The 26,808-nt window shown below is 38.0% G+C and overlaps 3 protein-coding genes across 4 annotated transcripts in view; all 3 read right to left on the bottom strand.

The window, feature by feature from the left end:
- Positions 1–16,888, bottom strand: part of hoxb3a (homeobox B3a) — a 40,806-nt gene extending 23,918 nt beyond the window's left edge. Inside the window, exon 1 of the mRNA XM_088436908.1 lies at positions 16,791–16,888. The gene's annotated coding sequence lies outside the window, so the exon portion shown is untranslated. The remainder of the gene's footprint in view (positions 1–16,790) is intronic.
- A 30-nt stretch (positions 16,889–16,918) lies between these two features.
- The window catches only part of LOC148410220 (uncharacterized), a 36,462-nt gene continuing 26,572 nt past the window's right edge, over positions 16,919–26,808 (bottom strand). The window contains exons 2-3 of one of the 2 annotated variants that reach the window (XM_088436912.1): positions 26,626–26,793; positions 16,919–17,060 (exon numbers count right to left, since the gene is read on the bottom strand). In XM_088436912.1, the coding sequence (XP_088293038.1) occupies positions 16,948–17,060; positions 26,626–26,793 (281 nt within the window). In that variant the 3' untranslated portion in view covers positions 16,919–16,947. Of the gene's footprint in view, positions 17,061–26,625; positions 26,794–26,808 lie in introns of those variants that run through there. The other variant, XR_015868172.1, reaches the window with a different exon arrangement.
- Positions 18,658–22,548, bottom strand: hoxb4a (homeobox B4a). The gene is made up of 2 exons (XM_088436911.1): positions 21,977–22,548; positions 18,658–20,840 (listed from the first exon to the last, which is right to left on the bottom strand). Exons 1-2 carry the CDS (start codon positions 22,374–22,376, stop codon positions 20,587–20,589), a joined length of 654 nt encoding a protein of 217 aa, XP_088293037.1. The 5' UTR covers positions 22,377–22,548; the 3' UTR covers positions 18,658–20,586.

The raw sequence follows: 26,808 nt of genomic DNA, 5'->3' as shown, positions 1-26,808 counted from the left end.
GAGGGTGTTCGTAAACCGGGGGCCGACTGTATTATATACTTTTTTAATTCATAAAATTATTCTCCATATTGTGTTCGTTTTGTGTCATATCCATTCGATTACGCTCCTTCGAGTGTTGTAGTTTTAAGTTGGAGTTTTTAGCCAATTAGAATTCAGTTAACTTGTGTCACCAGGCTGTATGTAATCTGCTCCCGGAAGCACTAGGGAATTCGCTTCAACAGTATCTGGCTTCTGCGCAAGTGCGGATTGATATGTGAACGGACAGTATAATTTAACAGACAGTTGCAATAGCCAACCGAGTCATAAGATCGCCATCTAGAGGCCTCGCGTTGAACGTGACGTGAGTGGATGCTCACTGCTGGAAGGCGGTGCAATGCTCAACAAGCAAGCTAGGCGGTGTTGGCTTTGCCTGATTGCTTTAGAGGCGTAGCGTAACTATTAGCTAACCTGTGCCGACTTGGTTAATTTCTGACAGGGCGACCAGGGGCATGAGCTAACCCTGGCAAATAGTTCTACTGGGAATGCCTCTTGTTTGCAAAGGATCGATTTGGTGTTTGGAGCTACAAAAGATGTGCAAACTTCAATTGTTTAACCAAGGCACCGTCTGGATGGCGGGACTCAGCACTATGGTGCTTTTAAAACCTTATGGGGACACCCGAGTGGATATGCAGTATCGCACATCTCAGTTCGAAGATGCAGAGAGCTCCTTAATGCGCTACAGTGTTTTTAAATAAACTTTTGGGAACACCCAAGTGGATACACTGTTGTTGTATACACAGTTCATCTAAGTGTGAAGAGAACGCTTGAGCATGAAGAGGTGAAGAAAATTTGGGAGGTATTGAAAAGACTGATCAATTGTGACCCCAGTTGGTTTTGGTGAGTGCAACCCTTTTCTTTATTTATTCTTTAATTTTTAAAAATGTTGTGTTATTTTATTTTGTTCAAATTGAATTAAGAATAAAGAAATTAAATTATGTTCTTTTTATATTAAACCGTGATTTTTAATTTTGACTTCATAAAATTTTGTGGATATTTATTTTGGGTTATTATTTTTAAAAGTTTTGACAGCATCATGTATAATGCCAAGTTTTGATGGCTGATGTGGGTTTATTGACATTTAAAAGCTCTGAAAAATAGCCTGTGTAGCCCAGTAATGCATACGCGTGCGCATGGGGGCTATTTATTCGAGAGTCTGACATCACAGAAGGCATACGTGTCAGTCACGGCCCGCCACTTCAGTTCACGATGTTGAGTTATAACAATGCAGAGCTGATATTTAGCTTTGAAACGTGAATTAAGTTCAATCTTTCATAATGAATATAGTTCCTAGTTTCAACTTTTTTTTTGTGAACTTTGGTACAACTAGTGATTAAACGCCAAAAAAACCATCACAACTTAAAGAGAAGAACGCGAACATTACAGTAATGTTGACTGCACAAATGTTAACTTGAGTGATTAGTCCAAGATTACCCTCTATTTGAGCTACGAAACCAGTCTTTTCAAGGCAGCTGTTGAACTTAAATATGCAATTAAAACAATATTGAAATGTTCTACAATGTACATGGTATGTTTCTTATTAGCTCATTATAATGAGGTCTGCTGAAACCATGTTCCAACTCAAAAAGTGACCCTTATCCCTTCTCCTAATCTTGCATTTTGGCCTCCATTGAAGGATTTTACATTTATACCATAGGCTGAGCAATCAGTTCACCACCATGTCAAGCTACTTTTGTTGAGGACAGGGCACAGCCTCAAAGTGTTCACCCCTTGGTCAACAACAATCATGAGCCAGATATTCCAGCCGTCAGCACCTTCCATTGATGGGTGAGTTAAACTTTATCAGAGAAGCTAATCTTTAACCCCAAACTGAAAAGGAAGCCCTGACATCAGTGGAGATGGAGGGAAAGAGATCTAGAAAGATAGAAAGACAATGAGTGATTGGGGAGGTATAAACAAGAGATAGCGTGTGGGGGTTTAAAATTGTGTTTATACTTGCAAAACATGTGACCGGTCTGATTCACCAAGGACTCAAGAACACAGAGGTATATATATATATATATATATATATATATATATATATATATATATATATATATATATATATATATATATATATATATATATATATATATATATATATATATATATATAGATAGATATAGATATAGATAGATATAGATATAGATATATATATATATATATATATATATATATATATATATATATATATATATATATATATATATAATATATATATATATATATATATATATATATATATATATATATATATATATAGATAGATAGATAGATAGATAGATAGATAGATAGATAGATAGATAGATAGATAGATAGATATGAATATAAGTATTTCTCTCTTCTTTTTCAGTTTTCTGTTTTCCTATTACCTACAGCACTATTCAGATGTCTGGTGTTAGTTTTCTCAGTTCTTTTGTTGATTATTTCCAATAATGTTTTATTTTTGTACTCATGTGGTACGTTCTTCTTTGGGTTAGTAGATACTCTTTGATTTGATACTTTTTGTTCAGTCTCTGTTCAGGTTCTACATTTGTTTACGCCTTATTGGTCACAGTATATTGGCAGTCTTGTTTCTTACATTTTAAGGAGACAAATGGTTGGGTAATGAATAAAAAAACTGAATTCATTCGTCATTTTAAAAATTGACAATTTGAAAATGACCTAAATCATGAAATCAACATTATTTTCACAATTGACACAATGCCGGATGGGTGGTATACCAGTTTTTAATTTTGGCATTTAAGCAAGGGCAGTCATTTTGCCACTTGCTGTCAATTGAAAGGAAAAAGCATTCTGATTGACTGCGCTAATTGAAAACGAATCAAGTAGAGAAATTAACCCATTGTTTTCTTTGTCTCGGAGCAGCCATTTTGCCACTTGATCTCAACTAAAAATGAAATCACAGTTGATCAGGGCTCAGGTGACAACCAATCATGCTTCACCTATTTTCTAAAATGTCTAAAATTTTCTTTGGCCATGTGAGAAAGGCAAGCGAAGCCATGATTGGCTTTGAGCCCTTCACAACCAAGGTGTCATTTTCAAGCTGCATCAACTGACAAAATGATCACCTCCTGAAATGGATAAAGATGAATTAGACTGGAGGGAGTGGATTGAAAATAATCTTTTACAGAAAGGTTTGGGGTTGACTTCCCCTTTCAATTGCATTCTGCTGATATTTTGTATCTGATCAGGTTTACACATGAATGTTCAAATCCAACAAGACTTACATACACCTATAAATCTTAGCTATATGCTACACTTAAGCCTCTGAAATTGGGCAATGGTCTTTTATGTGGGTCCTTCACACATAGAAGCTCATTGCTGAAATTTGAGAGTGGACAAAAGGATAGACAAAGGGAAGGCAAAGACAAATCCCTGTGAAACTATAGATCTTTTACGCCTTACACATGGCCACACACACGGAGAGAGAGAGAGGAGAGAGAGAGAGAGAGAGAGAGAGAGAGAGAGAGAGAGAGAGAGAGAGAGAGAGAGGAAGAATATATTGAGGCATGCCGGCGTCTTGTTACCCATCTGTCTTTAGAAAGAATGATTCTAAGGAAACCAAGTTTTGTCCACTAGTGGCGCGTACACGTGGGGACGCCCAATTGTCATCGAGGTGAGCTCCAGAGCACACGAGCAAGCTGCACACGCAGGATTGGCGTGCTCCGGACATGCACGCTAGCAGAACAATGACTGGAGCATGCAAAACACACACTTACCTGGATTTCTTTTTGGTGAGGTGATGATTTCCTTGGATCGAGACTATTCTAAATACAATTTGGCAGGCGGGGGCTACGAGTTCTCTTTTGTGAAAGCGTGGGTGGCTTTTCAGTGCGTATTTCACGTTGCTGGCTGGCATTGCTATATTATTCCCGATCGTCCACAGGCAGATGTGGTCTACTAACAAGGGACCCCTTTTTTTCTGCTCCCCCAAAGAAGAAAAAAAAACGCGCAGGCGCTCTCTGCGTTCTCTTCCTGCACTGCGTTGCAGGGATTCACCTCCTTCTTATTCCCGGCGCATTTATGCACCAGCGAGACAGTATGTGAAGTCCGAGTCTGCTAAATAAAAGAATATGAAACCTTATACGTTCTGCAACATTTTCTGATCATAACCTGCACTTATTGGAAATTGTATACATCATACTAACATGCTTCCCCCCCTTCCCATTTCCTGTGGTGGCTTGGACCCTGCCGTTCTGACTTTGCCTATATGTAAGGGAATGACAGAGTGAACTGTTCCTGAACCAGCAGCCGACTGAGAGCCAAGAAATGCCTAACCAGTCGGGGAGAAGGAGGGAGAATCTGCTTGCTGTCCCTGTCCAATAGGGCATTTGTAGGCCGGGGGTTCGGTGAGGTTCGTTTTGACCTGCCTGTCTGTCTTGCCTGCACGCGGCCCAGATGTTGGTTATTACATGGCTTCAAACTGAGAGCGATCAGCAGTAGTTCAACATGATGGAGACAAAGGAGGAGCATTTTAAGAAAGTTTTTTTTTTTTTTAGTTCAAATGCACAATTTACAGTGTTTCGGTTTAGAAATGCAATACAAAATAACTAGATTAACTTCTTTTTTTTAACCATGACCTGGAACAAAACTAATAAGAAACAAATTGATATCAGACCAAAATTAGACCAAAATATTATAGGGCTACGTGAAAAAAATTATTTAGCGATTGACCAAACACTGTCCCAACTTTGCATATTATAACTACGTTTGCATGATTACGTAAAAGCAACGCGAACGAGCTTTATTGTGCATATTTCAATTGCTATGAAGTACATTACAAGCTGCATGGGAAAAGACCTACCGGCGGCTAAAACACAAAAGGTAGGAAGTGAAAACGCGTGCTTGGTTTTTGTCAGATTGTCTTTGTTTTGTATGTTATCGCCCACGCGTATAGACTTGCCCCAGCTCCTTTGGGGGGAAAAAAAGAAACGTCGAAAAGGTGACGAACGTTGTAACAATAATAATAATTCCAACATTGAATATTATTGTTATTTTTGTTTTATTATTTTTGGTATTTGTATTACTCGTAATAATAATCTAATACAATTGTATTTGAAACACAAACATGGTATGATGTCGTCTGATGCAACTTTCTTGATATACACAATTATTCCCTGTTTTATTTTCACCAAGAACATATATGTTTTTTTTTGCTGAACTTAACCACAATTGTGCTATTATTATTATTATTATTATTATTATTATTATTATTATTATTATTATTATTATTATTATTATTATTATTATTATTATTATTATTATTGTTGTTGTTATTATTATTATTATTATTCTGTCTAATTATTCGTTGTGTTCCAGACACATAGTTGGTGGATTCTCCAAACAATTCATAATAAAAGCTGTATATGTTGCAACGTATATTATCAATGTCTTTCTACATTTAATTAAAAATAAGTCTTGCTCATGATGAAGATATATGGTTCTTGAGTTGGTAGCGACTGTTTTCGCCAGGGTTTTTTCCACATTGCGAAATTTCTCTGGCCTTGAAGCACATAGTATTATAAATCAACATTTATCACATTTTTATCATTATTTCTGCAATTGCATAAATAATTTGAAATGACATATCCTGCAAATATGTCCTGAAGCATTGTGGTGTGACTAATAATTTGATTTGAGTCGCCGTATATTTGCGTTTCACCGCAAGCTGCCAAAAATTGTGATTGCGACGAGTTGCGAATGCTGTGACCTCTGATTTGATAACCTCCTTAGCCGTTTAGTGGATGGAGTTTCTTTAAATATTTGAACTACTTGCGCCAATTTAGCATTATCTCTCCAGAACAAACACTCTAAAAAACTGGCACATACATATAGGATAAGATACGTAAGGTGCTGTTGCTTGATTTTGGTGTAAATCCTTCTAAAGTGGATTATGACATACGATTCATTTTAAATAATAAACAATTTTAAAATGCAATGGAATTTCTTCAATTGTATGGACATGCTAACAGTGTTTAACGAAAACATATAGCATGATAACATGTAAAAAGAAGGTAGTATATTTTACATGCAGTCAAAAGTAAAGCTTATTTCTAAAAGTTCCCGTTGCCATCGGTATTGCGGATCAACTCTAATCTGGGTTCACCAAGATTTACAAATTGAGAAGAATGCGAATGGAGGGCACGAAAGGAAAAATCTTTCATTCATGTCCATTATTATTATCTTGCATTTTATGTGGTGTATTCATTTAAGAAATTGTTATCACTGTGTAACTCCAATAATTAAAAACACGTTGATGTAAACAGTTTGTGCGAATGTTTTTGATTCTCTGAAGAGTGAGCGTTCCTCCAATCTGTTTTAATTCGTAGTTGTATAGAATAACTTGATTGAGCGTGGTGGTTTAGAGAAAAGGCAGACACGCGGGGTGCATCTAGCCATAACCGCCTCATATACGAAATAATTTGGAAATAAACAATATTAATTGGGAAGAGCTGAAATAAAAAGAAAAAATGCACCAGTCTCCCGATTTATTTTGGGTATCTTATGTCATTAAAAACCCACGGTAAGGTATAGCTATAGAAGCTTGTCCATCTTAAGCAGTAGCTTGGACACGCTCCCGCCCCCCAGCTAGAGTAATGAAATACTCTGGGTAAGTTTTCATGGCAGCCGGGGTTTCCACTGTGTGTCAAATTTAACCTAATTTTCACTTAATTGCTCACAGCGGAAATGCATCACCGTAGTGACAGCTTCCCAAGAAAAAGAAAATCCATTGAGCTAATCAAGTGCATGAAAACCAGAAGTCATGGCGCGTGGATGGAGAAATGAAGGTTTATGCGAGGAGCCACGAGTGAGGGGCCAATGTTTTCTCGTCTCCAGTGTATCATCTCTCCATCGGTCGTCATTTCCTCCGCACCATGTCTTCCCCGGTTATCACGTGCAACGCCATAAACAACAGAACCGCCTCGCAAACACACAATGGCAGGCGCGACCGCACGCTGACACCTAGCCTTACTATAAATCACGAGAAGTAGCTGGCTGGCTGCTGGCTGACAGGGAGAAAATGCAGAGAGAGAGAGAGAGAGAGAGAGAGAGAGAGAGATAAAGAGAGAGGGGGGGGTGGGGAGAGAGAGAGAGCCCGGGAGGGGAAAAGGAGCAAGGGAGGAATGAACAGGGAGAGGAATGCAGAGGCGGACAGGAAGTGATGGAGAAGAATATGAAAGTGTTTCTTAAAGATATAACCAGCCGTCGGCTAACATTGATTTCACACTGTACGAATTGGCTCATGGTAATGGTAATGATTATGATTATAGGTGAGGGGAGATCATGTGTAAACAACACGACAGCAACATGCACGATGAGGAAAAACATCACTTGTGATTTTGGGGGATATTTACCCAGGTGTTTAAAAAAAAGCCTATGAGCCTGGGAGATGAATGCAGGCGAGAACAGTGCAGCGTCGACGGAGAGTGCGTCCCCCCCCACGAAGGTCCTCTTTCTTCTTCCGCAATGCTCACGTTCTGTCCACAACGACCCGCAAGACGCACACCCGTCCAAATTTGTTATATTGCAGCCCCCCTCTCCCTTTCTCTCTCTCTCTCTCTCTCTCTCTCTCTCTCCCCCTCTCTCTCTCTCTCTCTCTCTCTCTCTCTCTCTCTCTGACTCTCCCTCTTCCCTGCCTTGGTGAGGGGGGCGTGTTCCCCCATTTTTTGTTTGAAAGGATTGTTTAATTTTCCACGACACTAAAACACAGCAGGCGAGACATATTTTCTTGGCGTTGTATTTCTGACAGACAAATATAGATGCTGCATCCGCTGCAAATGTGACATATAGTTTGGAGTATGTACACGTACACGCCGATAAACTGTCAAATTTCTTGTGATATTTGACATTAAAATGGGAAATCCAAATTATGGAGTATTTGCTATTTATTTTAGTCGGGAGTAGACAAAGGTGTGGACAATTAAAACGTTCGTTCTTCATTAAAGTTCAACATAACTTTCATAGTCTATTTTACTCATCACAAGAGTAATTCATTAACCTTTCAGCGTTGATTTCGATCCGATTTGGGCTATTGATACATCTAAAGAGAATGAGGCTAAAAATGACTGAAGATTTTTAAAAACGGCGCCATACTTTCTTTTCTAAATCCTTGCAAATGGGATTTATTTGATTGCAAAATATACACAAAGGAGCTTAAATCACCCCGGCGCCTGCATTACAAAAATAAGTCGAAATCGGAAATATACGTTTGTGACAATATATTGTTCGTCTTTGTTATTTTTCACAAAGTTACAAAGCACTCCATGCAACAAAGACTATATTCGCGATCATGCGGAATTGTTCAATCTTTGCTGCACCCGTGCTGCATGTGCACACCTGCCTTGCAGTTAGAATAACTCTGTAATCTTCCGAAAAAAAAACAGGACAAAAGTCATTTTACATTTTCAAGTAATTGACTCACAATTGCTATGAAAGACAGTGGACAGCATAGAGGCCGCAATTCAAAGTATCAGTACACCAAAATAGCAAGCAATTAATCAGTTTTCAACAACAAAAAATGATCGGAGAATGATAAAGAAAAACAAAAATCTTCTGTCGAGTGGCGAGGCAGGGCCACAACAATGGAAGTGAGAATCAATTTGATCCTCATGTGTCCTATTATAGTTCCAGAGCATGCACATTTCAAAACAGAAGAGAAGCTATACATTTTTCTTCTTAAAAAAAATCATGGTAAATTCAGATATTTCTGAGTTTTCCTTGATTTTTTTCCCCCTTAAATTCCTATAGGAACTCAAGCCCATATGAGACGAAAAGAGACAAACGGGTGGGTTTCGTCAAAACAAATGTATCTCAAAAGGTGGAAACAAAAGTAATTGCGTAATTAATTGCGTAGTTGTGTATTTAAATAAAAACACGTATTCTCATCAAAAAAAGTTATCGTTTACAATAAATCGTTGAATTGAATGCGCACACAACGCGGCACTTTTCCGTTCTGCCCACAAGAAGATTCCAATCAAACATTTGCAGTGACGCTGATGGCGTCTTGTAATGATTGCCATAAATTATACCGCTCGGAGTGAGAACAACAGCTAAGATAAGTATGTCGCAGAGGAAAGCTGGGTGGCCTGACAACAGTGATACGAATGAGCTTCACAAACGTATCACATAGCTGAATTGAAAACAGAAGTAATGCAACATCAATTCCAAAAACAGCAGGTGCTAAAATGTAATATAACCATTGAATATGTTGATGTTGTGCATTAGCTCAATCTTAAGTTTAAATCACAATATTTATATATATATATATATATATATATATATATATATATATATATATATATATATATATATATATATATATATATATATATATATATATATATATATATATATATATTTTTTTTTTTTTTTTAATATGATGTAACCATTACAAGTGCGATTGGAAAGTGATATTCAATATTCAAAACGTAAGAACCATGCGGTCTCGTGGAGTATACGTGATTGATTAGGGCAGGTTCCGTCTCTTTTTTTTGTTAATCATTAATCTGTCTTTTAGTAGAGATAAACTCAAACCGTCTTTTTGAAGAATGACTGAAATGAATGACTGCCTAAAACGTTTATTGGCTTTGTGTTGAAGTGCCCGTTACTATAGTCATTATTTTAAATAATAATAATAATAATATATAGTAGTAGTAGAAGTCGTAAATACCCACATCGAAGACAATGTTTACATGGGCTGACAGATGTATTCACCAAGTTCTGATATTTATTGATTGATTTATTTATTTATTTCCTAGGTCTTAACCTTAGTCCGTTTCTGATGGAAACGGAAAAAACCTCCTATGGCCCAGTCTACCATGACTGCAAACAGCAGCCTGGATAATAGTCGGAAAAAAACAACAATTCTGACAAAACGGTCTTTGTCAAATGCAAGGTCTTGATATTTTTTGTTATTTTTTTATTACAGTTTAACGAGCAGTTAGGGGTGTTTTTGTCCACATTTCATTCCGCTATTAATCAAATTGTTTTATCGCTGGAGAGTTTGTAAAATATTGTTTAATAGGTGGTTGTAGAGCATCAGTCAGGAACAAATAAACAGTACAACAAATGCAATGCAATATCCAGATAGTCAAATTTAGCATGTGACTGAGTAAATCTTCTTAAAATGACCTGAACCCACGTTTTCATCTATCCAATTTCTATACTGCTTGTTCTTTAGAAGGAAAATCACGTCTTTTTTTTTCTTTAGAATGTAATTCCTTACTTAGAATGTAGTTCCTTACAGACTCTCCTCGCACAACTGACTAGACCTTACCGAGGATGCTAAGGTGTGTAATCCCTCTGTAGTTGGAACACAAACTCCCTTCTTAAAAAAAGGGACCATCACCCCAGCCTGCCATTCCAGAGGCACTGTCCCCGATGTCCACGCGATGTTGCAGAGGCGTGTCAGCTGGGACAGCCCTACAACATCCAGTGCCTTTGGAAAATCCGGGTTGATTTCATCCACGCCCTGGGACTTGCCACCAAGGAGTTTTTTTTACGACCTCTGTGACTTCATCCCCAGAGATGGCAGAGCCCACCTCAGAGCTTACTGACTCTGCTTCCTCAGAGGAAGTCGTGACGGCGGAATTGAGGAGGTCTTCGAAGTGTACTGCCCACTGGTTCATGACGTCCCAAGTCGAGATCAGCAGCACCCCAGCCCCCACTGTAAGGAAGTCAAACTTCAGATTCAAGAGGAGCAGTATAGTTTTCTTCCCAGACGTGGAGCAGTCGACTAGCTCTACACCCTCGGCAAGATCCACCAGGGCGCATGGGAGTTCACCCATTCAGTCTACTGTACATGTGTTTTGTGGACTTGGAGAAGGCGTTTAACTGTGTCCCTCTGGGGCATCTGTTGCAGGTATTTTGGGAGTATGAGGTACCGAACGCCTTGATACGAGCTGTTCAGTCCCTGTACCACGGATGTCAGAGTTTGGTCTGCATTGTCGGCAGTAAGTCAAATCCCTTTCCAGTGGGGGTTACCTTTATGGACAGAAGCTCGAGGCAAAGCCAAAGCATTGAGAGGGTCCGGTTTGGGAGTCTCAGAATTCTATCACTACTATTTGCGAATGATGTGGTGCTGTTGGCTTCTTAAGACTGTGACCTCCAACTCTCATTAGAGCAGGTAGCACCCGAGTGTGAAGCAGCTGGGATGAAGATCAGCTCCTCCAAATCTAAGACCACGGTCCTCAGTCGGAAAAGGGTGGAGTGCCCTCTCGGGCTTGGGAAGGAGGTCCTGCTCCAAGTAGAGGAGTTCAAGTATATTGGGGTTTTATTCACGAGTGAGGGTAGGATGGCACGAGAGATCGACAGGCGGATCGGTGCACCATCTGCTGTAATACAAACTCTGCACTGGTCTGTCGTGTTGAAGAGAGAGATGAGCCGAAGGGTGAAGCTTTCTATTTACTGGTCAATCTACATTCCTGCCCTCACCTATGGTCACGAGCTATGGTTTTTGACCGAAAGAGAGAGTTCATGGACACAAGTGGCTGAAATTAGTTTCCTCCACAGGGTGTCTAGGCTCTCTCAGAGATAGAGCGAGAAGCTCGGTTATCCAGGAGGAATTCAGTGCTGGTCTTCCGTGTTGAGAGGAGCCAGTTGATGTGGTTCGGGCATCTGGTTAGGAGCCTCCCTGTTGAGGTTTTCAGGACATGTCCCACCAGGATGAGGCCCCGGGGATGCCCCAGGACATGCTGGAGGGACTATGTACCTCGGCTGGCCTGGGAACGCCTGGGGATCCCTTCAGATGAGCTGGACGAAGTGGCCGGGGAGAGGGACTTCCCTGCTGAGGCTGCTGCCCCCACAACCCGACCCCAGATATGCGGAAGATAATGGATGGATGGATGGATGGATGGATGGGTGGCAAGTTCTCTATGCCTCAATTAGTCTAAACATGGCATTCTAAATACTGTATATTGAATTCCTGGAAAACAAATAATGCAGCAAAAATCCAACTATTTTAATCCACCTCAAGTGACAGCCATTTTGCCACCTTCCATAGATTGAAAATAACTTCATAGTTACTCAGGTGAAAAAAAGGCCACCTCCTGAAATGGTTAAACGATTGATTTTCTTATGAAAAACATTTTCCAGGAACACAACATTAAAAATGAAGCAGTGTTAAAGATTTTTTTTTTTTAACGTGTAATTGTTAAGAGAATAATTTACTTGAATTATTCTTTAAGTTTTTAAAAAAATTGTCACGGGTCTTACACCATGGATTTATTGCCTTTAAATAAACCTGCATTTACATGCACATTGACACGGACAGTACAGTGAATTTAACCGAATACATTTTTGTTGAGTTTGTTGGAAAGCAAGATCGGAGAGAACATGTTTTACTGAGAAGCACTGTTCAACAAATGTCATTAAAATATGCACTTGTAATTTGATTCTCTCTAAAATATATTTAACAAGAAATTTAATTGCCTAGCATAACTCTTTCCCCATGGTAAAATCAACAAACTCATTTTACAACCTCCGTGCCACATCCTCAGCTTGTATACAGCCTACAGACTCTTCATCCTCCTCATAATCTGAAATATTTTGGCCAACACTGCTAAAACCAGTGTGAAAGGGCTAAATAAATGCTATCAATTAAATTGGAGCAACATAAAAATGCTGTGAACAGTGGGAAATACAATTTTCACAACAGCAAACCTGACAATATTTTGTTGAATTGCTTGCTTCAAATTTCATTAAAGATTATTGCCTTGAATGTCCACCCAATATTTTTAAAAGCGGACTGGCCTTGCATTTTCCTCTGGATACAGCAGACATCAATTCCCCTGAAGTATTTATTTAATATTGTATTTTTTTTATAACTATCTGTAATTTGTTCATGGCACTCCATTTTACTGCACTTGTGAACAAGTGAACTCACAAAGCCAATTGGGTTTTGTCTTAAGATCCTGCTAAAAATGCTCCAAAATCCTCGGGGAAATTTTCTACATATGTCGTTTTTGCATGTGTAACAGAATTCAAAGTAAAATAGTTTGCTCCACATGGTGTCTGGGCTCTTCCTTCTCCCCTCGAGACAGCAGAGACATCAAGCCGATGTCAATCATTGAAACTCGTTGTGTGCCGTCAACTTGGTGCAGCAAAACACTGACACAATTTCATCATCAATGTTCATCGCGGTTCATCAGAAATGGGTTTTGGGAAGATTTAGCATGGTGAATCGTGTTGGAGCTGTTGGGACACTCTTCAATCTGAGTGCCTTTATTTTTTTTTTTTTTTACAAAAAGAAAGTAAGATTCTAGCACATTCTATTTTTTTTTAGTAATCACTGTTTGAAAATCGTGACACCATGCTGTGTTGGACCTCAGGAGAAAATATTTTCGGCAAAACAGTAACTTTGAAGCCATTAATTTTTTTTTTAGAAGCAACTGAAACATCTCAACAGTCATCCCCTTTGATAAAACACGAACAAAAAAAACAATACGTGTTTTTGATGGCAAAATAACAGTGTGTATATATACTGTATAAAACTACATTACAACATTGCCCAATTGGCACAATATTAAGAGGAATGCTGGCCATGACTGTCATATATCCATTCATTAAAAAAAAAGAAAGAAAAAAAGGTGATGGATAAGAATTCTTGTTACTGGCACAAAATATAAGTAGTTTACATGATTTGAGTTCTTGTCCATTGCTCAGAAAGAATAAATGTGGAATACCACTGGGACTGGACAAGGATTTTCTGGGCTCTTTTTGGTGGTCTAAAGTTATTTTCATACTTTGCAAGGCCAAATCTAAATATCATGTATGATGTTGACTTTGGTATACCTTTGGAATATCATCTCAGAACAAATGACCCTGCTTGAATTTCACAAAACAACACTGCTGGCATGTAGCGCTTGTAGGCAGACCTGAGTCTATATTTTTCATTAGAAGAATTTAAGAAGGATCCATGTAAAGTTGGCTCACTTCCCTTTTTTTGTTTAACAACTGTAACTTACAAGACAAAAATTTATGTTCAATGAAGCAATTAGAACCATCTTCTATAGAGATATTAATTCCAAAATGATAATCAAGTAAAATGTCTTTTACAATTCTCAAAGAATATAGTCAAATTAAGCCTAACCACAACCGTAAACTAACTTGTACTCAATGAAACATCTGCTGAACCTAGGGTCAGCAAGAGCCCTCGAGGGCACCTTATCCAACATGCTTTCGATGTGACCCTCCTTCCATGCATTTTTTCATATTATCAGGATAAATATCAAGCTTCTGCAAAACTTCCTAATGAGCTGATGATTTGAATCAGGTGGGTTAGAGTGGGGTTGCACCAAAAACATGCTGGATAGAAGTGCTGGGCCATGATATCAATACATCCATATTTTGCGATTTGAAGTGACGCAATATGCATATTGCAATACAACGTTTGGTTTCCAATATATTACATATTGGTTTTGAAACGCCTTAATTTTGTATCTCTTTTTTTTTTGGTTTGTAAATCAATCCGCTTTGATATTATGATTTTTTTTCATATTATGAATCATGTTTTACTTGTAAATAATTCCAAGCTCTTCAAAAACACCACATTATTTATTACAATACATTACCTCTCGAGTGAGGCGATGTTGCAAAGCAAAAGTGGCAGCACAGGAGGAGGGCGAATAGCAGAAAAAGTAAACTTCATTGATACCAAGATAGCATTTTTTCATTTCTGCTATTGTAGTCATATATCAGGCTATTGCACAGTGTTCAAGTCCATATTAATCACCTGTATGTGTTACAGAGAAACGCAATAATATCTGAGCAGCCATTTTAAAGAGCAGGAGAATCTCATGTTGCTTTTATTTCAAATGTGAATTTTGAAATTTCAAGTTTCGTTTTGTTTTATTTCATTTTGTTTATTTGACATACTTAGTAATTTTGGTAATATGAAGAAACAAAAACCAGTACAGAAGCGACCGTAGCTTAAGGTTTTACTGTTTTTGATAAATTATAATATATTTTTCCTTGTTTTTTTCATATTTTCCACCAACGCAAGTGATGTCACAGATCTGGTTTGATTAAGGTTGAAGAGCAAAAATTGGAATAAAAAAGAAGCAAAAATGGTCTGAAAAGAAGAACACGAAGTGGTGCACAGTAATATTCACATGTGGCAAAGTGCTACCTGTGTATATCTGCCACATCAGTGGTATCTGAAAGAGTATTCTCAACTGCTGGGGGCATATTAACACAGTCAAGGGCATGCTTGAAATAAAAAAAATATAGACAAGCTTTTTTTTTTTTGGTGTATTTTTTAAAAGAATATTAAATGTGTTCCCGTAGATGTTAATGATGTGTGGCTTCTGAAAAAGAATAAGTAAAATGTGTCTATTCTAATAATTTCCTTCAGTTTTTTCAGTTTTTCTTAAGGTATACAGTGTATGTCATTGATATATTTTATTTTTATATGAAAAAACGCCTTTGCTGTATCACAGTATTTTGCAGTAAACTTCTAGGACACAATACTGGACATGTACCCTCGAGGACGAAATAGATATGTGGTGTTCCTCCCATCACCATTAGAGTTGAGAGAGCTGTCACAAAAAATGCGATGAGGGGCTGTGTTGAACACACTACATTTCTTGTAAAGGACAATTCAATCATTTTAAAATTTCTATTACAAACAGCTTGTGTATTAGGAATGCTACAATAAAGATAAATAATAAAGTTTGCTGTCATGCTTTTGTTTTATATTTTCTGTTTGCATGTATTTACAGCAACGTTTATAAATTGGGCTTGAATGCAATAGTTGCTGTATAAATAACATTGAATAAACTGTAGGTCTATTTTTTTCATCAACTGTATATCCATGCACGCAGATATTTATGAATCTATCAGTTTAACTGTGACTGGAATCTGACCCCTTCAAAGGTGAGAGGGTTCCATAGCAGTTTGTCTCTGACTGGCCATGGTTTACAGTGCCCTAAACTCGGCATGTTATGACTAAGAGGCCAGGAGGATGGGGGGGACTGGGAATGTCCGAATGAGAGAAGGCTGTAGAGCCCTTGCGAGGTCAAGGCGGGTAACAAAGGGAGGGGGAGAACTGCAGGTCAGCTTCTTGCTTCAGAGTCACTCGACCTCATCGGTCAGCAAAACGTGTCCCCTGTTTGAACCCATTCTGGCTGCTGCCCCAGTTCGACCATCAATCGACGACACACTGTGCTATTCCTTACGGTAACAGCATATTTTCCCATTTGTTTCACTCACTTCCCTTAACATTGGCTTCCGTTCCCTCGAGACAGACAAGAGCTTCTGCCTTTTTATTTCTAATTTTGGTCAAATTGATTTCTTTTGAGGTCAAGCTGCACTTCTGTGCAATAGATAAGAGGCCCAAGAAAGCTCTACCCGCGATAGCAGGCAATCGTTTAAAAAAACAAAAACAAAAAAAAAAAAAAAACAATAAAACAGTGCAATTGTGATTTTTTTAAGTAACCATTAACCAACATCCATATGTGTAGTTTTCGTACTGAAACAGCTGTTCAACTATCTATAGTGAGTGACAAAAAAATGCAAACCCGACGTCTTTGACGCAATGATCAAATGTTATGTAAACTCAGAAAAGGGGAAAATAAACTACATGTACTAGACACGCGTGCGTACAGGCTGGTGCAAATCTAAAGCGCCCAAGCATTCCCAAATCAGCCAGCAAATGCTTACAATGCAACAAAACCAAGAAAATGCCACGGGGGCTTTACTGGACAAGCAAGAGAGCTGAAATACGAGAGAAGCCAATTGAATTTCTGCCTTACCTTACAAGGTATTTCGTTTAGGATCTGCTTCGCCATCTTCTTCATGTAGTTTCTTAAATGGCCTTTCTTTCCAATGAGCAGGAACACTGTTTTTCTTTCTTGTATACTCGAAGGGTGTAAAAATAGCCAGTAAGTGAATGCATGGGAAAAGTTTTCTTTACTGAGTGTAACGTGTGAGTCGGAGAAGGGGGTTGTCTTCCAAAATATCTTCTTTCTTTTTCTTCTGTTCCTTGGCCCCTTGCGCCATGACAGAAGGGGCCACGGAGGAGGCTGCGGGATGACAATAGGAAAAGAACAACAAAAAAGGAACAAGTGATTAATGGTTATTTCTTGAATAATTCTCACATTTTTCTTTCTGGAGCCGTCCGTGCTCTCCTGTTTCATAATAATGGTTGTGAACTTTTCATAGTGGAGGTCATCCTCACTAAAATACTCCCTCTCATTAAAGAAAGAAGCGCAAAGGGCCTAAAGCAGGGCTTCTTCGAATCGAATTCAATAATGGCTGCACAAAGATGATCATTTATTCTGAGACTTAAAAAAAAAAAAGTACTGTGCAGGTGTGTTAGAATATTTCAAAATTTATGGTAAGATGTATTTCAAATGTAGGCCGATAAAACAGGGCTTTAAATGTTGTCCTGTCCTGAAGAATCCACACAGATGAAAATAATGTGCTATTTTTTAATTTCTTTTGTCAGACAAAAAAGATGGAGTATAGGAGAGTTACGTTAAGATGCAAGTGCGAGACTATTTTAATTTGTTTTGTTGCGTATTCGAACACATGTAGGTGCACTTTGGAATGGGGCTGTTTTTACGGCGCAATAGTCTTTCATAAATGAAAGAAAATAGATAAATGGCCAAGGGGAGTCTCTTTGGCAAGGGGCCCGAGGAGAAATCAGCCAACGTGTAATGGGGAATCTTCTCTGGGCCGAGGAATACGAGTGGACCAATTTGAGGGGCACATTTTTAGTTTAAAGTTCATCGAGAGGAATCCTATTTTCTCGCCCCACACCCTCTCTTGCTCTTTATTTTTCGATACCTGCTCTTGAAGAAAATGAAAATTAATACGGGAGCCGAGCCTTACAAAAGAAGTCATTCGTCTTGTTGATTATCTATTTGCTTGTCAGGGTTTGAGCTATGAGGCCGACCTGCTCCCTTTTTACATTATGGAGGGGAAAAAGTAAAACACACATGTGCATGCAAACAACGCTGAATGTTGTATGGCGACAAGAATAAAACAGTTATGCGGCAAAAAAAAACGCGTTCATTAACGCATTAAAGGACTACAGCAAAATGAATTTGGGGGGAAAATTATTATCCAAATCAAAATTGAAGGAGTGGATCGGTCCCATTCAGTTTACCAATCTGCTAGACGCTGCCTTTAAATTAACGAGGGAAAGGGGGTGAAACGGAGGGACGGTTTGTGATTTAAAACGAGATTACAGGACGTAATGTACCAAGATCACTAGCGCCAAGGCAAAATTAATCATCGTGAGCCCCTGATTTCTCAAGACAATTCGCAATTTGTGTTTGTTGGATCACTGAAATCGTACTGAACAATGCATTGTGCATGTATTTTGTAAGCTTCTTTCAGCATTGCCTTTGCCTGAGATAGCAGCTGTCAAGGCCAAGTCGAATAATTAGGTGAAAATATCAGTAAAAAAATCACAACTTCTGAAATGAAACCTGGAATACTTTAAAACTGCATTTTCAGACATTTATATAATTTGTGTTTACAAATCATAGCAAGATAAAGCATATACAAACAGATGCAACAAACATATATCTTTGAAGCTTTGAAGCTCAGCAGTCAACATTATTATTATTATTATTATTAATAATAATAATAATAATAGTAATAATAATAATAATAATAAATACAATATAAATAATATAAATAATATATATAATATAAATAAAAATAATAATAATAATAATAATAATAATAATAATAATAATAATAATAATAAAGTTAACGTATATAATAACGTATATAATAACGTTAACATTTAAGGGGAGAGACAAAGTGTTTACTTTTTTTTCAACACAACAGACATACAGGTACAATAATACATGCAATCATAATATTTTTTTGGGAGATGCCTCTAAATTGAGCAATGTCACATTTTCGTTTTGACAAAAACAAATGGTTTCATCAAAAATTTTATTGCCGTGAGTATTTCATACATAATAATAATACACCCTCAAAAAGCATGCTTTGTGCAAGAGTAAACTGAAGATCAGGAGTCGCCACAATACGCATCCAAAATTATCTGCAATCATGGCAACTAATATTATACTGCGTCTTTTCTTTAAAGATTTAAATAAGACACTGAGGTAACAAGCACTCTGTGGTGCTTAAGGTCTATATTGAGAATACAGCACACACACACACACAAAATAATAATCTGTATTGACTCAACTAAAAAGTGCATCGGTTTCACACGAACTGGCCTCTACCGTTTTATTATTTGGAGGAAAAGAAAAGTGGGAGACTTGTGTGACTTCGCTATACATTTTAAGATATGCAACCGAAAATTAAGGAAACGTTTTCATTTCATTGTTTAAAAAAATCTTCTGCATTTATTTAATTTATATATGTGCATTCCCTGCACAAAATTAAAAAGTGGTAGGCCTACAATAAAAAAACAAAAACTTGAGCTTAACTAAAAAAAAATTAAAGTAACCTGTCACAACTGATTGTCATGCTTCAATCAATTCAAACTACATTAATTTGGTTTGACGATTTTACGTCAATATTTTGAGGTTAAGCGCATGTTTTCTGTTATAGCAATGTTTTCAAGGAATTACTTGAAAATAAATCAAACGAAAATAAAATAATTTAATGCTTTGCATTTAGTAAATTATTGGTTGCACATGATACAATTGTTTAACATGGATCATTTGAATATCTTCCATAAAGCGAATATTGAAAGTTAGGCCTAAAATAAATTTTAATCACGTGCATACACAAAGTTGTGTATTGTTCCGTATTATGAATCTCGGTTAAAACTTTAGACACCAGAATTTGTTCATTGTAATATTCCGTTTTTGTATCACTATTTTAAAAACGTGGTGTACGTCGAAGTGATATTGTAATATTGCAAAGGCTGCTTGGTGTATTATTGGAACTTTGGCGCTAAAAGGTTTAACCTTTATATATAACAAAGTGATGATACGTTTATCAGTAAATATGTATTATATATTTTTTTTCTTTTAACCTACTTAACGAAACGAAATATCACTAAGTTGAATGCAACACATTTTTTCTGTGAATTTATTCCAATCATCAGATTGATCTGTGGCGCTCCTTATCACTGCCTTTATCAAAACATTAATCTTTAGCCAGCAGCGTGGAGGTGTTTGAAAAAGAATTAAAACGTTCAAAAACTGCTGTCTAATAAATACCACGTGCTATACATAAAGATCGTTTGGCTGAGATTAATTCTTAATTGATAAGAGTTGTAAGTTTAGATGAGCAGCTAGGGCTCCATATTTGTGAGTAGCGTCATGCTTGATGGAAAGAGGTCAGAATATGAAAACATGATGCACAGTAGGAAGAATCATTTTGTATCTTATTTCAATGTGTTCAACGGAGTCTTTTTTAAGGACGGTAAACATTCAGAGTCACATCTGAATAACGTGAAGCATCAGTGACAATGTCCAGACAGAAACTGGCTTTCAAGTCAGTCAAGAATATTCCGGTAGAGTTTTCCCACATCTTCGTTGTTTTGGATTGCAGAAATGCAGCAGAGAGCAGGATGGGCCTCATTTATAAACCTGCACAGGTGGAGCCAATTTAGAGATTTGCTTTATTCCCAGAGCGGAACTTGGTGTTGGGTAATTTATGATCCTTCTTCCATTTCATCCGTCGATTCTGGAACCAGATTTTGATCTGGCGCTCTGAGAGACGCAGCGTGTGCGCTATCTCCACTCTGCGCCTGCGCGTCAGGTATCTGTTATAGTGGAACTCCTTTTCAAGCTCCAGAACCTGCTGGCGGGTGTAAGCTGTCCGAGAACGCTTCGGCTCGCCTCCTGTGTAGTTTGAACACACTGTGAAGGAACAATGTAAGGTGTTACTATTAGAAAAGAAAAGTAATGGAATGCTGTTGTGATTATATACACAACAATAATAATAATATAAATAATAATAATAAAAAAATATATATAATCTCCTGGCCGAGTCTACAAGGTATGCATCCAAAACAATGCAACTAATTAATGCGAAACTATATAATAAGATCAGTCTTTACCAATGGTCCCGATGTAATTTCTATTTAATACAAAAATCTTCAATGCACTACACGTAAGTGAGCACGTGCCCTCCCCCTAAGTGCACCCCCACCACCACTCACAGCAGTGACAACAAAAGATGTTGTCATTTGATACAAAAATGAAAGCATCGTCTACATTTTGTTGTTGAGATTTGGGACATTCGGCCACGATTCAGAATTAGTCAATTGTTGATAGACGCAAGGAATGGAAAACATCTTAAATGAGGGAACGTCGACGCGCTGCAAGCTAGGGGCGTGTATTGTTTGCCTTCTAGCCTTTACAATAGGAGAAGGCAAAAGAAGTGCAACCATGATTCAATAAACCTCTGATAATAATAAGAAAAAAACATGTTTAAAATCCCATTACGCTTGTAAGCACACGGTGTCCTACAGTCGCGTGGAAACATTACAGCTAAAACTGTCTTTACATCGTCGGACGACCCAGCCGCGTATACAGCAAGCTGGGCGACGACAACACTGAAAAGACATAATAGATGGCGGTATTTGCCTTTGCATTAGTGTTTTACGGCGGGCTCCATAAACAGGAATATTTCAGCTGCCATAAAACTTCCCCTACCCCGGAACATGCAGTGGGGAAGAGAGGCTCGACAGTGTGGAGCGCACAGTTTATACAAACCTACCACTTAAAATCAAATTACCACAACATAAAACCGTCTGGGTTGTCATAAAGCAAGGACTCGAGCCTGAGATCGGACTTCAATAAGGCACCGCGGCTAGAGGTGTAATAAAAATTTATGAAGGGTGTAATTATGTTGGCCGTGCAAACTGACGATCGTAAATCTCCAAGGACTACTAGTCGAAGAGGAAGTCGTAGATTGTGACCACGGACACCGAGCGTAGACTTCGACGAGAGAGCTCAAGCGAGGGACACGGAAGTTTGTATGCAACACTTACCGATGTTTAGATGGACTTTCTTCATCCACGGATACACGATGGGCTCCTTTTGAAAGCTGTCGGGCGGAGAAGTGTGAGGCGGCTGCTCACGCGACTGTGGCGGAGGTGGGCTAGGTGTCACCGAGTGCCGGTCGATTTTTGTTCCAATCTGGGGAATGAGCAGGCCGCGGGGGGGCATCGCCTGCGATGCGGACTGCCCTGCGCGTAAACACTGCGAGTACCCCGGCTCAGCTCGTAGCTGGTGATGGTAGGGAGTGCAGTCCGCTTGAAAGGAGGCAGGCTGTCTTTGGAAGCCGTAATAGTCCGGAGAGTTGCTTGGTAGATAGTCGCTATTTGAGTATTCCTCGCAGGGCGGAAATTTTGGCTCCACATAGCTGGAGTCCATCAAATAGGAGCTCATGACCCTTAACGCTTCTTTTTGGGCAATTGAAGCCAATATTTTACTAAAATATATATATCATCCTTTTGAGCGTCGGGCATTCCTATTCCGCTGAACCCTCCTACTTTTCTGTCAAATGAACAAAGTTAAGAGGGCACGTGACTAAACGGAGCCAATGGGACAGTGGCAAGGACGCGCCGTGGACAAGGAAATGGGATTAAGTGTACACAGCCCAAGCACGCGCAGCCTTGTAAACTCTGCTTTTATGTGCAGTCACAAACAAGTCTTGACAACAGGCTACTTTCTTCTCTCAGTCCTCGTTCCCAAGCTCACACACACTGACTTGCATGTGGACATCAAAGCAGGACATGCCTCTGAAGAAGAGGCTGGTCAGGGTAATCATACCAGAACTTCAATAAATTCCATCAAATTGTTGGAAATCAAAAGACATTATTGTTATATGCTTGCATAGATATTAATCTCCCCCCCTACACACACACTTTAATTGGTTTCTTGTAAATAAAAGATCATGATGCCATTGGATTGTTGTGCGCCTCCCCCCAACAGCTTTGTGTCAAATCTATCACTCAATAAATGTGGCACTGCCTCCTAAATCAAAAGAAGGCAAATGCCTTTGAATGAAACCATTAGGACAAAGCAAACGTTCACTACATATTTTTTCTATACTTAAAGTGTTGTTTTAAAGTAAATAAATATAATTAGTAATTATTTTCTTGATCGTTAGGCCGATACACCTCAATTCAATTTCGCCTTCAAGTCCCACATAATCAGCTCACATCACCACCTGCAAAATTTTGCCAATAACATTAACATTTAATAAAATAATTATTCAACAAATTGCTTACATCTGTATTAATGAAGAATAATATACAATCAAATGCGTGGTGGTTGTTCCACATATAGGTGCAATGTCAATTAAATAAAAAGAAGCGCCAGTAATTATATTTGAATACGTCTCCAATCATTACTTCATTTCACACGATGGAGACATCCAATGTCTTTGTTTTGGGAGATTTCACTCCTTCCCACTGCCCCCAACACACTCACACACACGCACACGCACACACACACACACGCACTCACACACACACACACACACACACACACACACACATACACACACGCATGCTACGCACGTACGCTAATCCCCCAGATGAACAAAACAGTCAACAGCATCATTTGTCAACTACAAATCACGAATAAAATGTGCAAAAATGTGGGTTGGGTTTTCGAATACTTCATGGATAGGTGTATAATCGAAATAGTTTGAAAAGAAACAGGAACAAAAAGGAAACATAGCTGGGAGGATTTCTGAAAACGCTGCACAAATAAAATTGAGAATTCACTTGAGGCCTACTTATCACCACTTAAAGGCATCTTTTAGTGGAAAATTATATAAAACCCTTGATAAAAAAAAACAAAAAAAAACAAGGGAACTATCATCACAGTGTCCATCGGCGCCGTAGTCTATAAATCTACTATATACTCCCCTAGAAGCGAATTTGTGATTGCTTTTAAGATTTTGACACAAATCCGGATCTACAGGGTAGATATAGAAGACAGGCTTTCTCAGGTTTTTGCAGTCAAATGAGAAAAGAGCAACTGGTGCAATACTGTATAGCTGCCAAATCAAAACACCAAGATGTTTGGAGCCTTACGTGATTTCCTGAACCGTTAAAAGACAATGTCCACGAGATTAAAAATGTCTCGCTTGATACGTTGCTTCATTGTCAATGTTGGAATGGAACACAAACTAAACCATCAGGTGAAAATAAAGATTTTTCTGATTCATCTCGAAAAATTTGTCATATATATATAAATTGATGCAGCTTCTCCTCACTATGGTCGCTGGCTTGCTGGTGCCTATCCCAGCTGTCTACGGGCAATAGGCGGGAGAGAGAGGGATTGCAGGAATGAACATCAACAACACATCTTAAAAAAGGAAGTATGTGTCTCAAACGACAGCTGGCGAGGTGTAGAGTGGGACGTAAGTGAGCAACGCCATTTTACTTCTGTGGACAGGAGAGACTATAAAATCCCAAACTGAAATAGTTGTTAATTTTGTAGAATAATGTAAGAGCCAAGCATTTGTTGTCCGTGCAAAACCAGTCATTGTTTTTTTTCACTTTTCTTTCTTCATTTTGTTCTAAACTATTTTAACTATATTCCACTCCCTTCTTTTTGTCTTTTTTCGCATTGTAATGTGTTTATCAGTGGTATATATACTTGTTTTAATATTTTTTTTTATTCTGGCAGTCCATCAAATTTGTTTGAAAAGTACTCTGTTCCTATTCTGTTGCCGCATTGATTTTGAAAGGGTGGTATTGGCCATTGGTTTTCTGTAACTGTAGATCACAGAACGGAACGATATCCAGCCAACATGCCTGTTGAAAAGTCAAGCATCGTGATTGGAAGGAATCTTGCTCGATTTTTTTCCATGGCACCAAGCATTCTATTCTATTCTATTCTATTCTATTCTATTCTATTCTATTCTCCAGGTGACGTGGACTATTCACCTTGACCTCCCGCTCTGCCATCATCCCAGGTATCGATCAAGGTGTGTTGAGTGTGTCTGTGACACTTCCCCTGCCTGTGTCAAGTTTGTCGAAAGCAGCCTTTGTTGAGGCTCCACAGCGCAGTTCATGTGGAGGTCACTGCTAAGTCAATAAAAAACACAAGCTATGTTTAACTGAACTAAATATGTTTACATGAGACGACAAGAAAAAAAAGAAATTATCTGCCTCTCCCTCTCCCTTTTGCTCTATCTATCTATCTATCTATCTATCTATCTATCTATCTATCTATCTATCTATCTATCTATCTATCTATCTATCTATCTATCTATCTATCTATCTATCTATCTATCTATCTATCTATCTATCTATCTCTCTCTCTCTCTCTCTCTCTCTCTCTATATATATATATATATATATATATATATATATATATATATATATATATATATATATATATATATATATATATATATATATGCGTGTGTGTGTGTGTGTGTGTGTGTGTGCGTGTGTGTGTGTGTGTGTGTGTGTGTGTGTGTGTGTGTGTGTGTGTGTGAGTTTGAAAGCAACGTTGTGGAAGCATAAACATAAACACACATTAAACTCAAACGGTGATGTGGGAACATCGGTATAATCGTTTACCCTGAGATTATTGATTATTTTAACTTGGTAATTATATTGTACAAGGTGCATTTATGGATTTTTGTATGCATTATCTGTTTTTCATCGGATAACTGAGTCAGTCATCCAGTCGTGCTTAGGCAAATATTTTTTTTATTTCGATCATCTGCAATTTCGTGCTCTAAAATATAATTGTGTTTGCAGTTTGCAATGTATTGCTACATATACAAATTAGAATACACGTACAAAATGTAATGCGAGTACGGTCTTTAAAAATGTATTTTTAATAACGGTTCTGTCTTATACCCCGTTATATGTGTTACCGAATTGCGGAATTAATTCAAATGAAATTTCTAAATGTTTTTGAAAAAAAAGTCTTCAAATTATTTTCTTATTTTTCAAACAAATGTTCAACATTTGTATTTGTAACTTGCTCGGATAAAAAAAGAGTCTTGTTCATTTATATTGATCGTTTATACACGTCATTATTTTAAAAAAATACACAGAATAAAAATCTAATTTATTATTTTACACATAGAGACCGAGTAAACGGATCTTTTATGTAAAGACAGCAATTTGATTGAGTTGATTGACTTGTCAATGTTTTGAAATATTACACAGAGAACCAATTGGGGTGACGACAATTAAGAGAAATGTAGTTTTGCTCTTTGTGTATCGAGGAAAAATAAATCACATAGGTCGTTTCCAGGGTTTATTTTTTTCTTTTTTCTTTTTTTTGTCATGCAGAGTACGGGGGTGAATGAGAAAAAAAATGGAAAATTTAAGACCTGACCGTTAATTCGGATATTTTGGAAAATAAAAACATTAAGTGCAAACCAGCTGCAGTAAAATGTAAAAATAAAAAATGACGTTTAAAATATTGTGGTTTTTGCGTATGAATTTAGGCGGAGGTGAATTTATGACGTAAATCAAGTACAGGCGTTGTAATTAGTAAATCACAGTACGCCGTAAGCATAGTTAACAGTTCTGTAGCACGTGCTACTTCCTATTCTCATACCACCTGCACCACCTGATAGTCACGCACGCGCAGGCAAGCACATCTACGCCATGAGGGGATATCCCCACCCATCCAATAAGAATTTTATACTCACTTTTGTATTTAGGTCTTGGATCCGGCTCCAGCTCCATATAGTTTTTGCCCATATCAACCTTTTTATAACGTCCAGTTTTCGTGACCCGCAAAAGCAATCCCGGCATTCTCAGCATGCGTTGTCCTTCATCCAATGGGTTCGTCGACGTCTCCACAAGGTTTCTGCAAACTACAAGGAGAGATG

The sequence above is a fragment of the Hippichthys cyanospilos genome, chromosome 16 (genome assembly GCF_059441005.1).
Source record: "Hippichthys cyanospilos isolate Australia breed blue-spotted pipefish chromosome 16, RoL_Hcya_1.0, whole genome shotgun sequence".
Taxonomy (NCBI): Eukaryota; Metazoa; Chordata; class Actinopteri; order Syngnathiformes; family Syngnathidae; genus Hippichthys; species Hippichthys cyanospilos.
The sequence above is the reverse complement of the archived record's forward strand: the minus strand, read 5'-3'. Positions and strand labels throughout refer to the sequence as shown.

Excerpts from the sequence above, each read along its gene's own strand:
- hoxb4a (XM_088436911.1), bottom strand. The coding sequence starts at position 22,376 with ATGAGCTCCTATTTGATGGACTCCAGCTATGTGGAGCCAAAATTTCCG. Across the intron at positions 20,841-21,976 it reads GAAAGTCCATCTAAACATCG|TGTGTTCAAACTACACAGGA; the intron begins GTAAGTGTTGCA and ends GTTCCTTCACAG.